The 16,680-nt window shown below is 40.8% G+C and overlaps 1 protein-coding gene across 1 annotated transcript; it reads left to right on the forward strand.

The window, feature by feature from the left end:
• Window positions 1-29: 29 nt before the first annotated feature.
• Window positions 30-12,224, forward strand: LOC103507477 (AP-3 complex subunit beta-2). The gene is made up of 12 exons (XM_017443345.2): window positions 30-398; window positions 983-1,085; window positions 1,600-1,746; window positions 2,528-2,692; window positions 3,057-3,224; window positions 4,712-4,927; window positions 5,389-5,697; window positions 9,790-9,933; window positions 10,496-10,505; window positions 10,953-11,079; window positions 11,176-11,274; window positions 12,185-12,224. The coding sequence occupies exons 1-12, from the start codon at window positions 49-51 to the stop codon at window positions 12,222-12,224; spliced, it is 1,878 nt and encodes a 625-aa protein (XP_017298834.2). The 5' UTR covers window positions 30-48.
• Window positions 12,225-16,680: the final 4,456 nt, after the last annotated feature.

The following is a 16,680-nucleotide window of genomic DNA, read 5'->3' on the forward strand; positions in this document are numbered from 1 at the left end:
GCTGTTTGCCCCTACACCTAAGCCTCGGAGTGTGCTTTTTGCATATAAATGCTTCTTATTCCTCAGATGATGGCCAAAGGTCGCGACGCGTCTGACCTTTTCCCGGCCGTAGTCAAGAATGTCGTCTCCAAGAACATCGAGGTGAAGAAGCTCGTCTACGTCTATCTAGCGCGCTACGCCGAAGAACAACAAGACCTGGCGCTTCTCTCCATATCCACTTTCCAGCGGGCACTGAAAGATCCTAACCAGCTTATTCGAGCGAGCGCGCTTCGGGTGTTGTCGAGCATTCGAGTGCCGATGATCATACCGATTGTGATGTTGGCTATCAAGGACTCTTCCCTGGATATGTCACCTTATGTGCGGAAAACGGCGGCCCATGCTATACCCAAACTGTACAGGTAAAATATTTACCATTTTTGAATAGGTTTGATAGAGGGAACTGTAACTGCTTAGGTCTTATCTTCCCGAAATTGAAGAGAGAAGCAAGACAGGATAGGAGAAAGCCAGCCTTTCCGAGAACGAACATTATCCGTTCAGGATAAAATCCACCCTGGGCGGGAATCGAACACGCGGCCTAGCGCTCCATTTTTGAATAGGTTTGATAGAGGGAACTGTAACTGCTTAGGTCTTATCTTCCCGAAATTGAAGAGAGAAGAAAGACAGGATAGGTAGGAGAAAGCCAGCCTTTCCGAGAACGAACATTATCCGTTCAGGATAAAATCCACCCTGGGCGGGAATCGAACACGCGGCCTAGCGCTTACAAGGCAGGCACGCTACCAACCAAGTTAACTAGGCTGGCTAGGTGAAATCAATGAAAGAAAGAACTTAGCGCTAGATCGCGAATTCGATTCCCACCCGAGGCAAAATTTATCCTGAACATCAAACTTTAGTAGTTTAGCTGTACGTGTACATCACGTCACGTGATCTGATAGTAGTTTATTTCTACCTTAACTTACTTCCTGTATCTGTCCTGTGATTACAGTTTGGATCCAGAGCAGAAAGAAGAGCTGGTGCTTGTCATTGAGAAGCTACTTCAGGATAAAACCACGCTCGTAGTGGGATCTGCAGTGATGGCTTTTGAAGAGGTAAATTCAAATGAATCTGATAACTTAATATTAATTCATTACTTAATTAATGAATAGGTAATAATTTCATTTAAATTTCAATATTCTTCTCGATTTATCAATTTTAATGTCTATCAATCCCCCCACTTTTCTGTCTATGTCCAGGGGAGAATAAGGATTCCAAAAATACCAATAACTCCATTTCGCCAAAAATTGACTTACGCGAAAATGAAGTTTAGACGACAATTTGCTTCCCTTTACTTCATTTCCGAATTTTCCAGGAAGATTTCCAAGCTGATCATTGAAACCCATTGAATTTGCCTCAAAAACAAAATATTTTGTTCTTGAAAATTTTTCCTGAAACATTGTTTCAGGAATTAATCTCGAATCATCAGAATGCTTCGTTCTGCGCGGTTTCATAAGAATGTGTACGTTTGTTTTTTTCATCTTACTTCTTCATCTTTGTGCTTCATCTTGAATTCCTCGTTCTGTGGGCACCCTCAGTAATCCCTACGATTGTCTCTTGTTATACCAGGTGTGTCCGGAGCGTATTGACATGATTCACAAGTCGTACCGAAAGTTATGCAACCTTCTCGTAGACGTGGATGAGTGGGGACAGGTGTTCATACTTAACATGCTCACCCGGTATGCTAGGACACAGTTCACCGATCCTAATCTGAACGTAAGTACATATGATACATATCTGAACGTAAATTTTTACTCGTTTTTCGATTGCAAATATTTCGACGGGTTACTTTCTGGTGTTCTCGTGTTGACCCAGCACCTAAATGGGAAGTATTGTGTCTTAAGTCTATACACTCTATAGTCATTAAGAATTAAAAACCACTTGTCTTTAAGTTTTACAAATTTAATATATTTTATCGATATATTTGAATATATTTTATTTCGGGTGTTAACCCATTCTCAAGATGATACATATAACTAATGTCTTACGCTAAAATAGAAAACAATGTACACAGTCATTAAGAATTAAAAACCACTTGTCTTTAAGTTTTACAAATTTAATATGTTTTATCGATATATTTTTATATATTTTATTTCGGGTGTTAACCAATTCTCAAGATGATACATATAACTTACGAGTACTTATAATAGAAAACAATGTACAAGAAGGGGAAATACAGGGAAAATTGGGAAAAAATTTTCAATACGAGGAAAAAAAATAGTTATTATTATTATTTATACATTTTCAGACTAGTCAGGGTTAAAAAGGACAGATTGCCCTAAGTAATAATTTCGCCCTTTGTTTGTATATTCTTGCATTTGTGTAGATTGTAATGTGAGAACTCTCGGAAAAAAACACACATCATCTCTATTTTCTGGCTAACTGGATGCATTTTTTATTCTCATTTAAATTTTCTAGATCTAGGGTTTCTCTAATTTAAATTTGTATTCAAATTCTCTAGGGTTATCTATTTTAATTTCTTGTTCAAATTCCTCAGGAAAACGACTCATCCGAGGATGACGACGATCTAGACGGCGAGGACAAGAAACCATTCTACGACGACGAGACAACACGAGACACGAAGAACGAGACAAGTCAAGTCTCGACCGAGTTGGATCCCGACCACAGACTCCTGCTTAAGAACGCCAAACCTTTACTACAGGTAAGACCCTGTTCCCACTTGTCGTGAGTTTCATGACGGGAATCGAAACCGCGACCTAGCGCTTACAAGGCAGGAGTACTCCCTTCCAAGCTTCCAAGCTAGGTTGGCTCCCAATGGGTTTGACAGAGGGAACTATAATAACGGAGGTTTTATCGTTCCCAAATCGAACATAAAAGTAGGCAGGATAGGAGAAAGGCTGACTAAAGCCAGCCTCTCACTATCAGGTACAACTGATCAGGTCCGCCTGTCAGGTCTACCTGATACCTGATGAGCACACACTCACTTTTAGGTAGACCTGACAGGTGGACCTATCTGGTCTACCAGATAGTGAGTGACTGTCTAACGAATATATTCTTCTCCCCAGAGCCGTAATGCGGCCGTGGTAATGGCCGTGGCACAACTGTTCCATCATCTAGCACCGCGCCGTGAAGTGGCCATCATAGCCAAGGCCTTGGTTCGACTCCTGCGCTCGTCACGGGAAGTTCAGACGGTCGTGTTGACCACCATTGCCAGCTTGGCGGTCAAAAGAAGGGTAAGTTGGTTTCCATTTCATTATTATTTGATTAAAGGTAACGGCCGGTGTAACTTCCAATGTCGTTAATGACGGGTGTTTTACCGTCTATTTGGAGACAATGCAAGCTAGACTTAACCCTTTCACCCCGACTTATTTTAGGAAATTTTTTTCAATTTTTCTGATCATGCATTAAATTTTGGAAAAATCTTTCAAGGAAAAATCTCTCAATTTTTCTGATCATGCATTAAATTTTGGGCCAAAGGTAACGGTGTAACTTCCAATGTCGTTAATGACGGGTGTTTTCACCCTCCGTTTGGAGACAATGCAAGCTAGACTTAACTCTTTCACCCCGACTTATTTGAGGAAAAATCTTTCAATTTTTCTGATCAAGCATTAAATTTTGGGCTGTAAATAAGACCTCTATAGAGTTTTAAGTCCTCATAGTATTACTGAACAATAATCGATCTAAAGTCGCTGTAAATAAGACCTCTATAAAGTTTCAAGTCCTCATAGTATTACTGAACAATAATCGATCTAAAGTCTAAACCAGACAAGTTAGTCTTAAGTAAATTTTACTGACGCCTGAGATCACAAAAGAATCATTGAAAAACACTGAGAACGGATTTTTTCTTTAGATCTGGGATATCCCATTTTAAAAATAATGACTCTATGGGACGTTTTGTCCCTTTAGGGGTGAAAGGGTTAGAATAGAATAGAATATCCCTTGTTTATCCTGCCAGAATGAGACTGAAAAGTCCCTTTACTCCCGCAGTCTAAACAAGGTCTTATTTATTTTCATAGGTAGGTTTTACAAATATGCAAATACGAGTATAAATATAAACCTTGTTTAAAATAAAAATAATAAAAAAAAAATATACAAATTATTTGTTGATGGATAAATTAAGAGAGGAATAGGGGTGTCATCCACATACACAACAGTTACACTCACATTTATACTTGCATCCCGTGTTCGCCCGCGTGCGAAAGCTCCGGCACCAGGGCTCTACTCCCTATTTAAAGTCCCCCAACCAGACCTATTTGGTCTACTCCCTGTGAAGGTCCCTCAGGCAGACCAATTTGTCGATTATTCTCTAAATCAATTTTATTTCAGGCAGTCAGCTCCCATGGCGTAGTGGTCACTGCGCTCGCCTTGCACGCGGGAGACCCGGGTTCGATTCCCGGCGGAATCAAGAAATTTGTATCATGCAAATGATTGATTCCGTGACTGGCTGTTGCGGGGCCCACTCAGCCTCGTGAGGAAAATCCAAGAAATTTGTATCATGCAAATGATTGATTCCGTGACTGGCCGTTACGGGGCCCACTCAGCCTCGTGAGGAAAATGAGTAGTATGAGACATATAAATGTGCATAGCGACCGGTGCCAGCATATATGGTAGGTAAACATTGGATTTTAGGATTATTGAGATATTGGGAAAATCCTACAATGCTGCAGTGAGCACCAAAGTTGTGGCATAATAACACAAAGAAACTGCATTTACATTTCAGGCGTTGTTCGTGCCCTATTTGAAATCATTCTACGTCCGCTCCTCGGATCCCACGCACGTGAAGACCCTCAAGCTCGAACTACTTACCACTCTGGCCTCCGAAACGAGCATCGCGTCCATACTGCGCGAGTTTCAGACGTACATCTCCAGTGTGGACAAGGCGTTCGTAGCGGCCACCGTGCAGGCCATTGGCAAGTGTGCGGCCAACATAGCACAGGTAAAGTATGTATGTTACAAAACAGACCACACGAGTCTAATGTAGCAGTTGTTTCATTGCTACGAAATAAAACGGCGCGGCGGTGAAACACTCATCTTGAGAAAAAAAGAAAAAAAAAATTACGCTCCCGTACGCGATGACGTCACATCGAATGTCCCGAGCAAAGCTCCTTCGCAGGCAACACATTAATCTATTTGTACGCATGCATTTCTGCGCAATTCATATTTGTGCGCATACGTGTCTGCGCATCTCCTGAAGTCTGACGTCAGAGTTCAGGACTCTGATGGAAAATAAAAATTGAATTTTCGACCTTTTACAGTTTTTTTTTTTTTTTTTTTTGGGGGTTTTGGGTCCAGTTTTGGTTTTTTCCCAATTTTTTAAAATGGGAAGTTTGCCCAAATGCAACTGCTCCATTAGGCAAGATATACTGTATTAGTAAAGGTTTCTCTCTTTTCCTTCAGGTAACAGACACCTGTCTGACGGGTCTCGTGTCTCTCCTGTCCTACTCTGACGAGGCCGTGGTAGCCGAGAGTGTCGTGGTCATTAAGAACCTCCTTCAAACCCAGCCCGAGGCGTACACGGACATTATCCGTCATATGGTGCGGCTTAGCGACTCCATTACTGTGCCGACAGCGCGGGCCGCCATTCTGTGGCTGCTGGGGGAGTACTCACACTTGGTGCCGGCCCTAGGCCCCGATGTGCTAAGGAAGGCGGCGATTACGTTCGTCAATGAAGAGGATATTGTCAAGCTGCAAGTGCTCAATCTGGCGGTGAGATTTTGAACTTTGTCTTGTTTTGTTTTTTTTTTTTTTTTTTTTGTTTTTTTTTATATAAAGCCCTTTATAACTACGAGGGCAACTTTTTAGCGCTCAAAATACTGTTTAAAAATACGGTAAAACACCGCTAACCGTTGATCCGAGGTTAAATAAAATTACCATAATTATGGGGGTTTTCAGGTATGGTTTTGGGGGGGTCTACTCTCATAACTTTTTCGATATCTCTAACCGTTAAGTGAAAAGCGCCAAAAAGCGGTTAATTCCGCCTGTGGGCGGAGCCAAGTGCAACTTTTGCCGATTACTCATCAAGACCTACCATCCTGCCAAATTTCAAGTTTCTACGATATCGGGAAGTGCTTCGTAATTTTGATGAGTGAATCAGTGAGTCAGTTAGTCGTAAAATAGCGATTTTCGAGGCCCAAATTTCATCACAATACGTGGAAAATTAACGGAGTTATGATGAGTGTAAAAATGCGTCCAAATGTTTTGTGTACTGGCGTGCTGAGGCCGGAACTTGGCCTGGCGCACTGCCGTGCACCTAGATGATTTTTCCGAGGTTCAGGTCGAATTGGAACCCCAAACATGTTGATTGAAACTACCTACGTCGTATTCTTTGGGGTTTTTCCAACTTTGATTTTCACCATAATGTGCAAAAAACTGAAGAAAAAAATAATAAAATAAAATGAAAAAATCAGGGGTTGGCATCCCTAACTACACTGAGGGTGCAAACCACTTTGTGATGGTACTTACTTACTTGACCTATCTAAATTCCACTGCTCTATCAACTGAGCTTGGTAAGTTGGGATGAGTGTTATGTTTTATGTGTGGTAATTTTTTTCTTCTTCTTAGAAAAAAAGCGAGCCTAGTTCGTTTTTAAGGAGCGCGCCTGCCTTCTAAGCGCTAGGTCTTGGGTTCGATTTCCTTCCGGGGCGAACTTTATCCTTAACAGATAAGTTCAAGTCTCGGATTAAGCAATGTGATTGTTTTTATTATAATTATTATTTTATTTATTTTTTTAATATATGAACCAATCAGATTGCTTAATCCAAGAGGTTAACTTAAACCGAGTTTAAACTCTGCCGTTTCTTTCTTTTCAGCCAGTTGAGGCAGCGGGCATAACCACGCTCCCGCCCGCGTTCACTTCGCCGCGCTACACCGAGGTTCTCAACAAGATAGGCGGGGGCCGCGGCATGCTTAGCGCGCTCGCCTCGTTCAGTCGCGCTCCGTGTCTCGCGTCGCCGCGCATGATTAGTGTCACGCTGCGCCTGACTAATCATCATGGCGCGCCACTCAGTCGGGTTCGGATAGACAGTGAGGGCAGCTCGCTGGGGCATGGTATGAGCATGCAGCCTTTCCCTGAGGTAAGTGGGCCTTTTTCGGTGTCCTTTTTTAGTGAGTTGTGGAACTTTTTTTACGTCATAAAAATGGTATTTTAAACGATAAAACACACTATGCATTGTATTATACTGTTAAACCCATTGGCCTGGCGCACTGCCGTGCGCCTAGATGAAATACACGAGACCTTGTTTAGACTGCTGGGGTAAAGGGACTTTTTAGTCCCATTCGAGCAGGATAATAAGGTATTCTATTCTACCCTAAATTGGTGCCGGCCCTAGGCCCCGATTCGGAAAATTTGGAGCATTTTTCCTCTCATTTCAGATCGCCTCAATAGACCCCGGGCTGGCAGTCGAGGTCAGTCTCGGTTTAAATCTGAACGATTCCACTCAGCCCCTGTCTCCCCGACTCGTGTGGGGGGTAGAGGGGGAAGACGGACTGAGTGCACCCCTCAAGCTGAGTGCACCCGTGGGGGAGTGGTTGCGCGCGGTCACCATGAGCACGGCCCTGTTTGATGCAGAGAAAGGTGAATATTCTTTCAAATGAACCTCGGTTTAAAGCGCCTCAAAAAAAAAGAAAATTTTTTCATCATTATTATTTTTATTACTATTATTTTTGTAGATTTAATTTCGTCACAGAAAAACTGGTGAAGTCTCTAGTGACGAGGGGTTTTCCATTCCCTCCATTCAGCAATAGGTTCTCATTATTTTTATTATGTAGGTAACTAGCCATATTCTTACCTGTTCTCCATACACATATCCATTAGGTAATACTATAGGCTGATTATACTCATTGAGCTGTAGTCCACTAATACTACACACTAGTCTAGACTGAGTACAGTGAGCGTAGGGCAGGGATTTGGCCAGGGTGTTGAAAGGCTCCGTGCACACTGGACACGACTTGTTGCGGGTTTCCATCACTTCCGAATAGCATTGGGGGGTTTTCAGCGCTGAGAGACCTGGAGGGGAAGAAACAACTTTAATTGGGTCTAAACCGTGTGCAAGTCTAAAGGAATAATATGTACAATGTTAATGTCTCAGGCTAGTTAGATTGGAAAGTAGCCACCGGCGAATTTAATCCTAAGTCTGCCTCGGTGGTGTAGTGGTCAAGACGCTCAAATATTAATGTCTCAGGCTAGTTAGATTGGAAAGTAGCCACCGGCGAATTTAATCCTAAGCCTGCCTCGGTGGTGTAGTGGTCAAGACGCTCGCCTGGTAAACAGGAGGGCGTGGGTTCAATCTCAACCGAGGTATGGAATTTTATCCTCGATATAATTAGGGAATTTGACCACAATAATAGTAGTAGCCTACTGCTGGAGTAAAGGAACTTTTCAGTCCTATGTGAGCAGTATAAATAAGGACTAATGTTGAGGTATGGAATTTTATCCTCAATATAATTAGGGAATTTGACCACAATAATAGTAGTAGCCTACTGCTGGAGTAAAGGGACTTTTCAGTGTGAGAGGGTGACTATGGGACATTACGTCCTGCTGGCTGATTGGGGATGCACTCATCTTCGTGAAGACAGTTCTTGATGATCCGGATGAAATCCCTTTTCTCCAAGAGAAAAAGGCCAGACATCCGAGAGATTAGAGACCATCTACATAAATGGTATTAAGGAGCGCGGTAGCGCTCCGCCCCGCCAAGTCAAGAAAGTTTGACCGTACTCATTAGCCAAGACCACAATCTGGGGTTAACTTCAAAGTTGAAACTTGTTACTTGGTTCCCAAGTTAAACTCATCAGATAAGCCAACCAGCAGCAACGAGACGATAGAACTTTGAATGCACCAGTTTCCAATAGATCACTGAAATTAAGCAATATTTCACTGAAATTAGGCAATATTTCACTGAAATTAAGCAATATTTCACTGAAATTAGGCAATATTTGTTTAAATTGAGGATGCCGGTAGCTTGTCGCCGAATGGTAGGTAAATCCCCCGTCACGAGAATACCTAATTTGTTCAAAGGGGCGTGAAACCTCCATATCTACCCCAAAAAGAGATCGAATTCCAATAATCGATCGCTCCTCATTTACAAGATGCCGGTAGCTTGTCGCCGAATGGTAGGTAAAACCCCCGTCACGAGAAGACCTAATTTGTTCAAAGGGGCGTGAAACCTCCATATCTACCCCAAAAAGAGATCGAATTCCAATAATCGATCGCTCCTCATTTACAAGCAGCAATTTAATAATAATAATAGACTCTTGAGTGGAAGGCAACCACTAGGCGAGGTTAACGCCTTAGGCGTTCTCTACCACCTAACCCTTAGGTTTACAAGCAGCAATTTAAGTACCATTCTACCAGTATCCCCATCCGTAGCACAAGCTCCGGCTTTTACGGATGGGTATACCATTTCTTGACTATTTATTTGATTGAGTGAATTGGTCTGAAAAATCAATAAATGGAAACTTATATAAAAAAAATCTCTATTTCTCTGTGTTATAGGTGAAGCTGTATCTAACCAATCCAGCTCAAACCACTCTGCTGTGCCAGTACTTAATGAGGATAAAATTCCATAGCTCGGCTGGGATCGAACCCACGCCCTCCTGATTACCAGGCGAGCGTCTTGACCACTACGCCACCGAGGTAGGTGGCGTAGTAATCAAGTACCATTCTACAAGTATCCCCATCCGTAGCGCAAGCTCCGGCTTTTACGGATGGGTATACCATTTCTTGACTACTTATTTGATCGAGTGAAAACCAATAAATGGAAACTTATATATAAAAAAAATCTCTATTTCTCTGTGTTATAGGTGAAGCTGTATCTAACCAATCCAGCTCAAACCACTCTGCTGTGCCAGTACTTGCTAAGCTTGGCTCGATATGATCAGAACTATGATATACGGGATAGAGCCAGACTATTGAGACAACTCCTGTTTCCTGCTCCAGGTGCTGAGGTAAGTATCTTTCCAACGAAAACAACCTTAGTTATCATTGTAATTTCCCGAGGCAGCTTCTTTTCATCGGGTGAGATGTCAGGAGGTTTTGTCTGCAGGACTTTGTTAGGCTGGTAACTGTGGCTATGTGGCAATAGATATGTGGCTGAAACCAATTGAAGTGGCTGAACACCTGGGCCTACCAGTAACAGATGGGGATGAAAGAACCTGATGGGACTTTGGCTACTACAACAATAACATTGTAATTTCCTTAGCTAGACTTATTATTCCTTCGTCTTCTCTTTTCCCCTCTCTTCTTTCCCCTATTTTTCTATCCCGCCGACAGGTTTATCCTGTTGGCGATCGTTGTTGTTTTAATTATGTATTGTACCATGTTAAACCCATGTTAAACCCATAAAATACAATAATAATGATAAAATTGTAATTTATTTTTGAAAATATTGTACCAAATACATGAGACCTTGTTTAGACTGCTGGGGTAAAGGGACTTTTTAGTCTCATTCGAGCAGGATAAACAAGGTATATTCTATTCAAATCTATTCATATTAACCTCTTGAGTAAGGTCGAGGAAAGCCTTATTCAGCCGGATGGGTGACAATCTGGGCACACGATTGTCCAGATGGTCACCCATCCGGACACTAACCACGCGCAACTTTGCTTAGCTTCAGTGATTCAAGGGGAACTGGTGCATTCAACGTGTTATACTGGCTCTGGTGTAGTGGGTACCTTGTTGGACTTGCGATCTGGAAGTTGGTGGTTCGAGCCCAAGTGGAAGTTGGTGGTTCGAGCCCAAGTCAGAAAATCGTGTGTATTGGGTCTGATTTTATACCTCTCTTTATACTACGGTAACTTCGGGATGGTCATGCTACGACACAGACCACATGCGTCTAATGTAGCAGTTATTTCATTGCTACGAAATAAAAACGGCTGTGAAACACTCATCTTTTTTTTTCAAGTTGAAAAGATAAAAACTATTTGAAACTTATAGTTCACTTCGTTCGTTCTATTATTTGTTTCAGGCAAATTAACCGGTATGAATGAACATAAGGGAAAGCTGGGTGCCACTGCCAAAGTACCAGTAACACCTTCCACTGTATACGCAGTAGCCAATGTCGGCTTAGTACCCTCTAATGATGGTGTCTTAAGGTAAGTGGTTTAATCCTTCTAAACTTTAGGTTGCGGGTTCGATTCCCGGCCGAGACAAACTTTATCCTAAACAGATAAGGTTCCTTCTCAGAACAGCTGGCTAACCGGTATGAATGAACACAAGGGAATGCTGGGTGCCACTGAATACGAAGTAGCCAATGTCGGCTTAGTACCCCCTGATGATGGTGTCTTAAGGTAAGTGGTATATTTCTTCTACAGCCAACTAGCGATAGCGAAAGCACTTTTTTACGATAAAGTTCCCTCCAAGTGGAAATCGATCCCGTGACCTATCGCTTACAAGGCAGGCGCGTTACTCTCCAAGCTAACTGAATGCTAGCCAGCTCAGTTAGCTTGTAAGGTAGCGCGTCTGCCTTGTAAGCGCTAGATCGCGGGTTTGATTCCCACCCGGGGCGGATTTTATCCTGAACGGATAATATTCGTTCTCAGAACAGCTGGATTTCTCCTGTTCTGTCCTCCGTCTTTTCCTATTTAATGTACGTCTCCGTAGCCTAGTGGTTAATACGTTGGACTTCTAATCTGGAGACGTGGGTTCGAGTCCAGCCACGTGCATTTGAAGAGTATTGAATATAACAGGAGGACGATAATATGTATGCGATTATCATAACACAGATAAAATCCTTTTTTCCCCTATTTAAATAGGTTCGGTGTTTCTTATCAGTCCCTTCAAGGCAGCCTCATTGTGTACCTCACACAATGCTTGGTTTACGCAATCTTTTCACCTTTTTAAATCATAATCTAAATCTAAACCAGCTTTATCCTTCTTCTTGTTTCAGGTTTTCCAATCTGAGGTTAAAACTCCGAAAAAAATAACTGTAAAAGGTCGAAAATTCAATTTTTATTTTCCGTTCTAATGAAAGAGTTCAAATATGGACGTCAAAGATCACAATTTACCGGCATTTTTTTAATCGATTTATATCGGGATCTAGAAGTCGTAGAAGAAAAATTCCGTTGGTCCTCATTTTTCCTGCTCTATGACTCTGAAACATCATCCAAGTAAGCGCAACTGATCTATTACTGAATGATTGTACCCACCTATATTCTTAGGGAATGCTAGGAGGACCATACACTTTCGAATATCTTCCAGCTGGTCCTCTTCAGGAGCAGAGAAATGTTTACGGGCATAATGTACTGCATCCACTTGCTTATCTGCTCTGACCTGAAATCAGACAATTTAAAATTTGAGACGCGAAAGTTTTAGTCGGGGAGGATTCAGCTCGTTTTTAGTCCGTCCTTCCGTTATTAGGCAGAGAAATGTTTACGGGCATAATGTACTGCATCCACTTGCTTATCTGCTCTCACCTGAAATCAGACAATTTAAAATTTGAGACGCGAAAGTTTTAGTCGGGGAGGATTCAGCTCGTTTTTAGTCCGTCCTTCCGTTATTATTATTAATAATAAAAGGTATAGTGGACGGACTATTGTATTTGCTTCGGTGTCTGTCAGTCAGTCCGTCCGTCAGTCTGTCCCCATAGAAGGACTTATCCAAACCTGGTCGACCTATATATTGAATTAAAGGTCTTTTGACCAGGAGCACGAAAATGGTGGTGCAAATTTTGTCCAGAAAATCATAAAACCAAAAAAACTGGTTTTTGCGGGATTTTTTTTTTTTCACATTTTCTCACACAAATGAGCTCTGATCTTGAAATTTGTCGCGACGACCTATGAACTCAAAGCGAGAAAACTTTTTGATTCAGCGAAATTTAAGACCGGTTTTAGCGTCATCTATGTTAAGCTACGCCGAGCAAGGCCAATAAATGGATGGGTGACTTGAACATTATATTGGGAATAAAGGGAGAACGGGCTCTAGTCTTGATTTTAAATCATTACACATAAAAGTAAAATCAATAATAAACTGAATATTAAACAAATTAGGTAGGTACATAGGTACTGATTTTCTCTAATCACTACGGGCTAAAAAATTTTAAAAAAGGGAAATACAAATTATTTGTTGATGGATAAATTAAGAGAGGAATAGGGGTGTCATCCACATACACAACAGTTACACTCACATTCATACTTGCATCATTTTATTTCTTCCATGGATATACTCTTCCAGGAAATTCTTTTCAAATTGTCCGTTATATTTGAGCTTTGTCTTGTCTATGGTTGGAACTAGAGGTGGTATCTTCTGGAAACGATTGTGTCCATACTTTTCACTACTCTTGTCGCTGTCGTCAAAGTCTTCATTTGAATCGTCAATCCTTTTTCTCAATTTGTCTGGACTTTCATCCATTGCATTTTTTCTGTTTATATTGTCAAATGAGTCACTACTTCTGCCGTATTTGTTAGCTTTTCTTTGGGTTTCTAGAAAGTCGTCGTTGTTTGTTAGATACACATCGTCAAACGTGATGACTTTGTTGTTGTCAGCGATTTCCATTTCGTTTCCTACAGAATATTTGGAACCGACTTCGATGTTCATGAAATCGATTTTGTTTTGCAAATGGCGATCCGGATTGAGCGAATATGTTTGATGTATTCCTTGCATGAGGAGGAATATTAGAACTAAATTCATGTTAAAGTACCTACTTGAACAAGGTATAAGAGCTACACTCTGAAAAAGATCAGAACTGTTCTAGAAAATCATTGATATTAGCAAAAGTTCCAGTGGTGTTATTATTTAAATACTAATTTAAAATTTTATTAACTTAGATAATCTCTTATTTCTAAAACACAAATACAATAGATACTATTGTTATAAATTAGAAAAACTATGAACAAAGATGTAAAATCACAATCAAAAAGATCTACAAAAAGAAAATAAATAATATTCAATATGAATAAATATGTTAAAAAGGTTACAAAAAGCAAGTTTGTTTTAGTATAACAATCATCTTAGTTTAGCCTTTAATAATTAAATTGAATTAAAATTAAAAATTATCAAAAAATGTAAACAATAAATATAAACTGGTTTATTATCAAAGTATTAAATGACTAACAGATTAATACCTATCAAAGTATTTCAAATTAATATCAAAGATAAATTTGAATTCTATGAAACGATTAGGGAAAACACCCAAGATATAATGAAGATGAAAACTATGCTAACTGAAATTCAAAAACCTAGAACAATGGATTATCCAGAATAATCAGAGATATTGAAAGAAACCATAATGAGAAAATTCACGAGGGATGTTCAATGAGTTAGAAAATTAGAAAGGTTCGTGAGAATCTTGTGTCTGTGGTTAAGAGTTCTGCTAGACCTGGTAGCAATGATAAGAACAATGGGGAAATCGCCAAAATATTAATATTGAGAATGGTACGTTGATAACAGTTAATGACAATGTTGGTGAAATAGATCTCTTTTTGGTTAGAAGTTTGTCTGGATATTTCAGTCCCTTTGGTACATGGAAGACAGCCAAGTTGTCATGCCAGAACAGTAGCTGAACACACTAAAGGAGCTTGAAAATCACATTATGGGACATGAGATTGAAAAAGAGACTATTGTTGAGAGAGAAAGAGAGAGAGAGAGAGAGAGAGAGAGAGAGAGAGAGAGAGAGAGAGAAAGAGAAGCAAAGAAAGACAAAGAAGAAAAGGTAGTCTCTAAAAAGTCATAGTCTGCCAGCCTAGTTACCTTACTTGGTAGTGCGTCTGCCTTGTAAGCGCTAGGCCGCGGGTTCGATTCCCGCCCGGGGCGGATTTTATCCTGATGGGATAACGTTATAAGGTTGAGGAAGACTTGAGAGAGAAGGGGGGAGGAGTTGGATAGGAGTTATGAAAGACCTCAGTTGTGGATTCTTGCTAATCTGAATAGAACACTTGGGTTAAGCTACGTCTTACCTGGTCCTGTGTCATGAGGAGGTGTGCGTCTGAACTGAGAGAGGGTGGAGGGGGTGGGGGTGGTGGATGCTCGGGGTTGCTTATCTTGCGCGCAGTCTGAGGTACCAACTTTTCAAAGTCCTCTTGAGTTATCACGTTCACTGTCTTGTAAGAACCTGAAATGATACCAAAGAGAAATAATTCCCTGTTCACTAGAATACTGCCAGAGCGAGACTAAAAACGTCAATATGCCAGAAAGCGTGAGACTGAAACGTCCATTTACTGCTACAGATGTTCGGGGAGTGAGAATCCTGCCATTAAAGCCTTGAAAAAAGTTATTTTCCGCTAATTCGTGAATTCTTGGTATATTTCACCGGTGACTTAATGAGAGATTTCACTAATAGGAGAATTTTTAATCACCCAAAAAGGAGTTTTTAATAATCAAAAAAAGGAGTAGTTTTTAAAAACTTGTTTGAATCTTTAAAAACTCCTTTTTGGGTCATTAAAACTTCTCCCATTAGTGAAATCTCTCATTAAGTCATTGGTCAAATCGACCATCAGAGGGCCCCAAAGGCCCAACACTATATTAAAAAAAAATAATAAACGACAAATAATAGTAGTAGCCTGCTGCTTGTGCTAAGAAACGCTTTAGTCCTATTCGGGCAGCAAAAGTAAGCATCATTTCTGCCAGCCTAGTTAGCTTAGTTGGTAGTGCGTCTGCCTTGTAAGCGCTAGGCCGCGGGTTCGATTCCCGCCCGGGGCGGATTTTATCCTGATGGTATAATGTTCGTTCTCGGAACGGCTGGCTTTCTCCTATCCTGTCTTCCTTCTCTCTTCGATTTCGGGACGATAAGACCATAGCAGTTACAGTTCCCTCTGTCAAACCTCTTAAAAAAAAAAAAAAAAACCCAAGATTTATGCTTTTCAAGATTCTCAGGATTCAAGCTTTATTTTAAAAGCTAAATTTTTAAAGATTGAAGAGCTAAGCTCTTCAAGGTATCCAAAGCTAATGATTTCAAGATTCAAAAACTGAGCTTTTCAAGGTTCCGGGTCCCAAGACCTGAGTTTTTCAAGGTACCTAAAGCTAAATTTTTCAAGATTCAAGAGCTTTTCAAGATTCTCAGGATCCAAGCTTTTCAACAAGATTCTCAAAATCCAAGCTTTTCAAGGCACCCAAGATCTAAGCATTTCATATTAACAACCTAATGCGTGTTCTCTTCTATCAATCTCTTATGAGGTACTAAATTGCTTGGTTATTATTGGTGTAAAGTTCAAATTCAATAAAATTCAAGTATTCAAATTAAATTTTAACGCATGTCTTCTAGGTTTAGGACTAATTAGGAAGAGACAAAACGCCCCTATTAGGTGCTACGTGAACACAAGAACACCAGAAAGTAACCCGTTCAACATATTTACAATCGAAATTAGCGTGCAAATTTCTTGCTTGTCCGTGGAAATCGAACCCGGGACCTTCTGCTTGGAACACCAAACGGACCAACCGTTTGATCTCAGACCTTGTGAGCTTTTCAAGATTTTCAGGATCCAAGCTTTTCAACAAGATTCTCAAAATCCAAGCTTTTCAAGGTACCCAAGATCTAAGCATTTCATTCTTAGGATCTTTTATTGTGTTCTTACCTAGACGAGATCTTTCTCGAAGACAGCGTGAGTGATACTTATGGTATGCTTCCTGAGTGAAATGACGCTCTTTCAGTAACGCATGTGAGGGATGCTGGAAGCTGGGCAGGGAATTGGGTACGCTCGAACAAGGACTAGTGCCTGTGCTACTCCTGAAATAGAAATTAGATTTTAACAAGCTGGGCCCGT

Source organism: Diaphorina citri, unplaced genomic scaffold (genome assembly GCF_000475195.1).
Source record: "Diaphorina citri unplaced genomic scaffold, Diaci psyllid genome assembly version 1.1 scaffold316, whole genome shotgun sequence".
NCBI classification, from domain to species: Eukaryota; Metazoa; Arthropoda; class Insecta; order Hemiptera; family Psyllidae; genus Diaphorina; species Diaphorina citri.

Coding starts and splice junctions, on each gene's coding strand:
- LOC103507477 (XM_017443345.2), top strand. CDS start 49: ATGCTTCTTATTCCTCAGATGATGGCCAAAGGTCGCGACGCGTCTGAC. Junction 399..982: donor GCTATACCCAAACTGTACAG/GTAAAATATTTA, acceptor CTGTGATTACAG/TTTGGATCCAGAGCAGAAAG. Junction 11,080..11,175: donor TCTAATGATGGTGTCTTAAG/GTAAGTGGTTTA, acceptor TTCTCAGAACAG/CTGGCTAACCGGTATGAATG.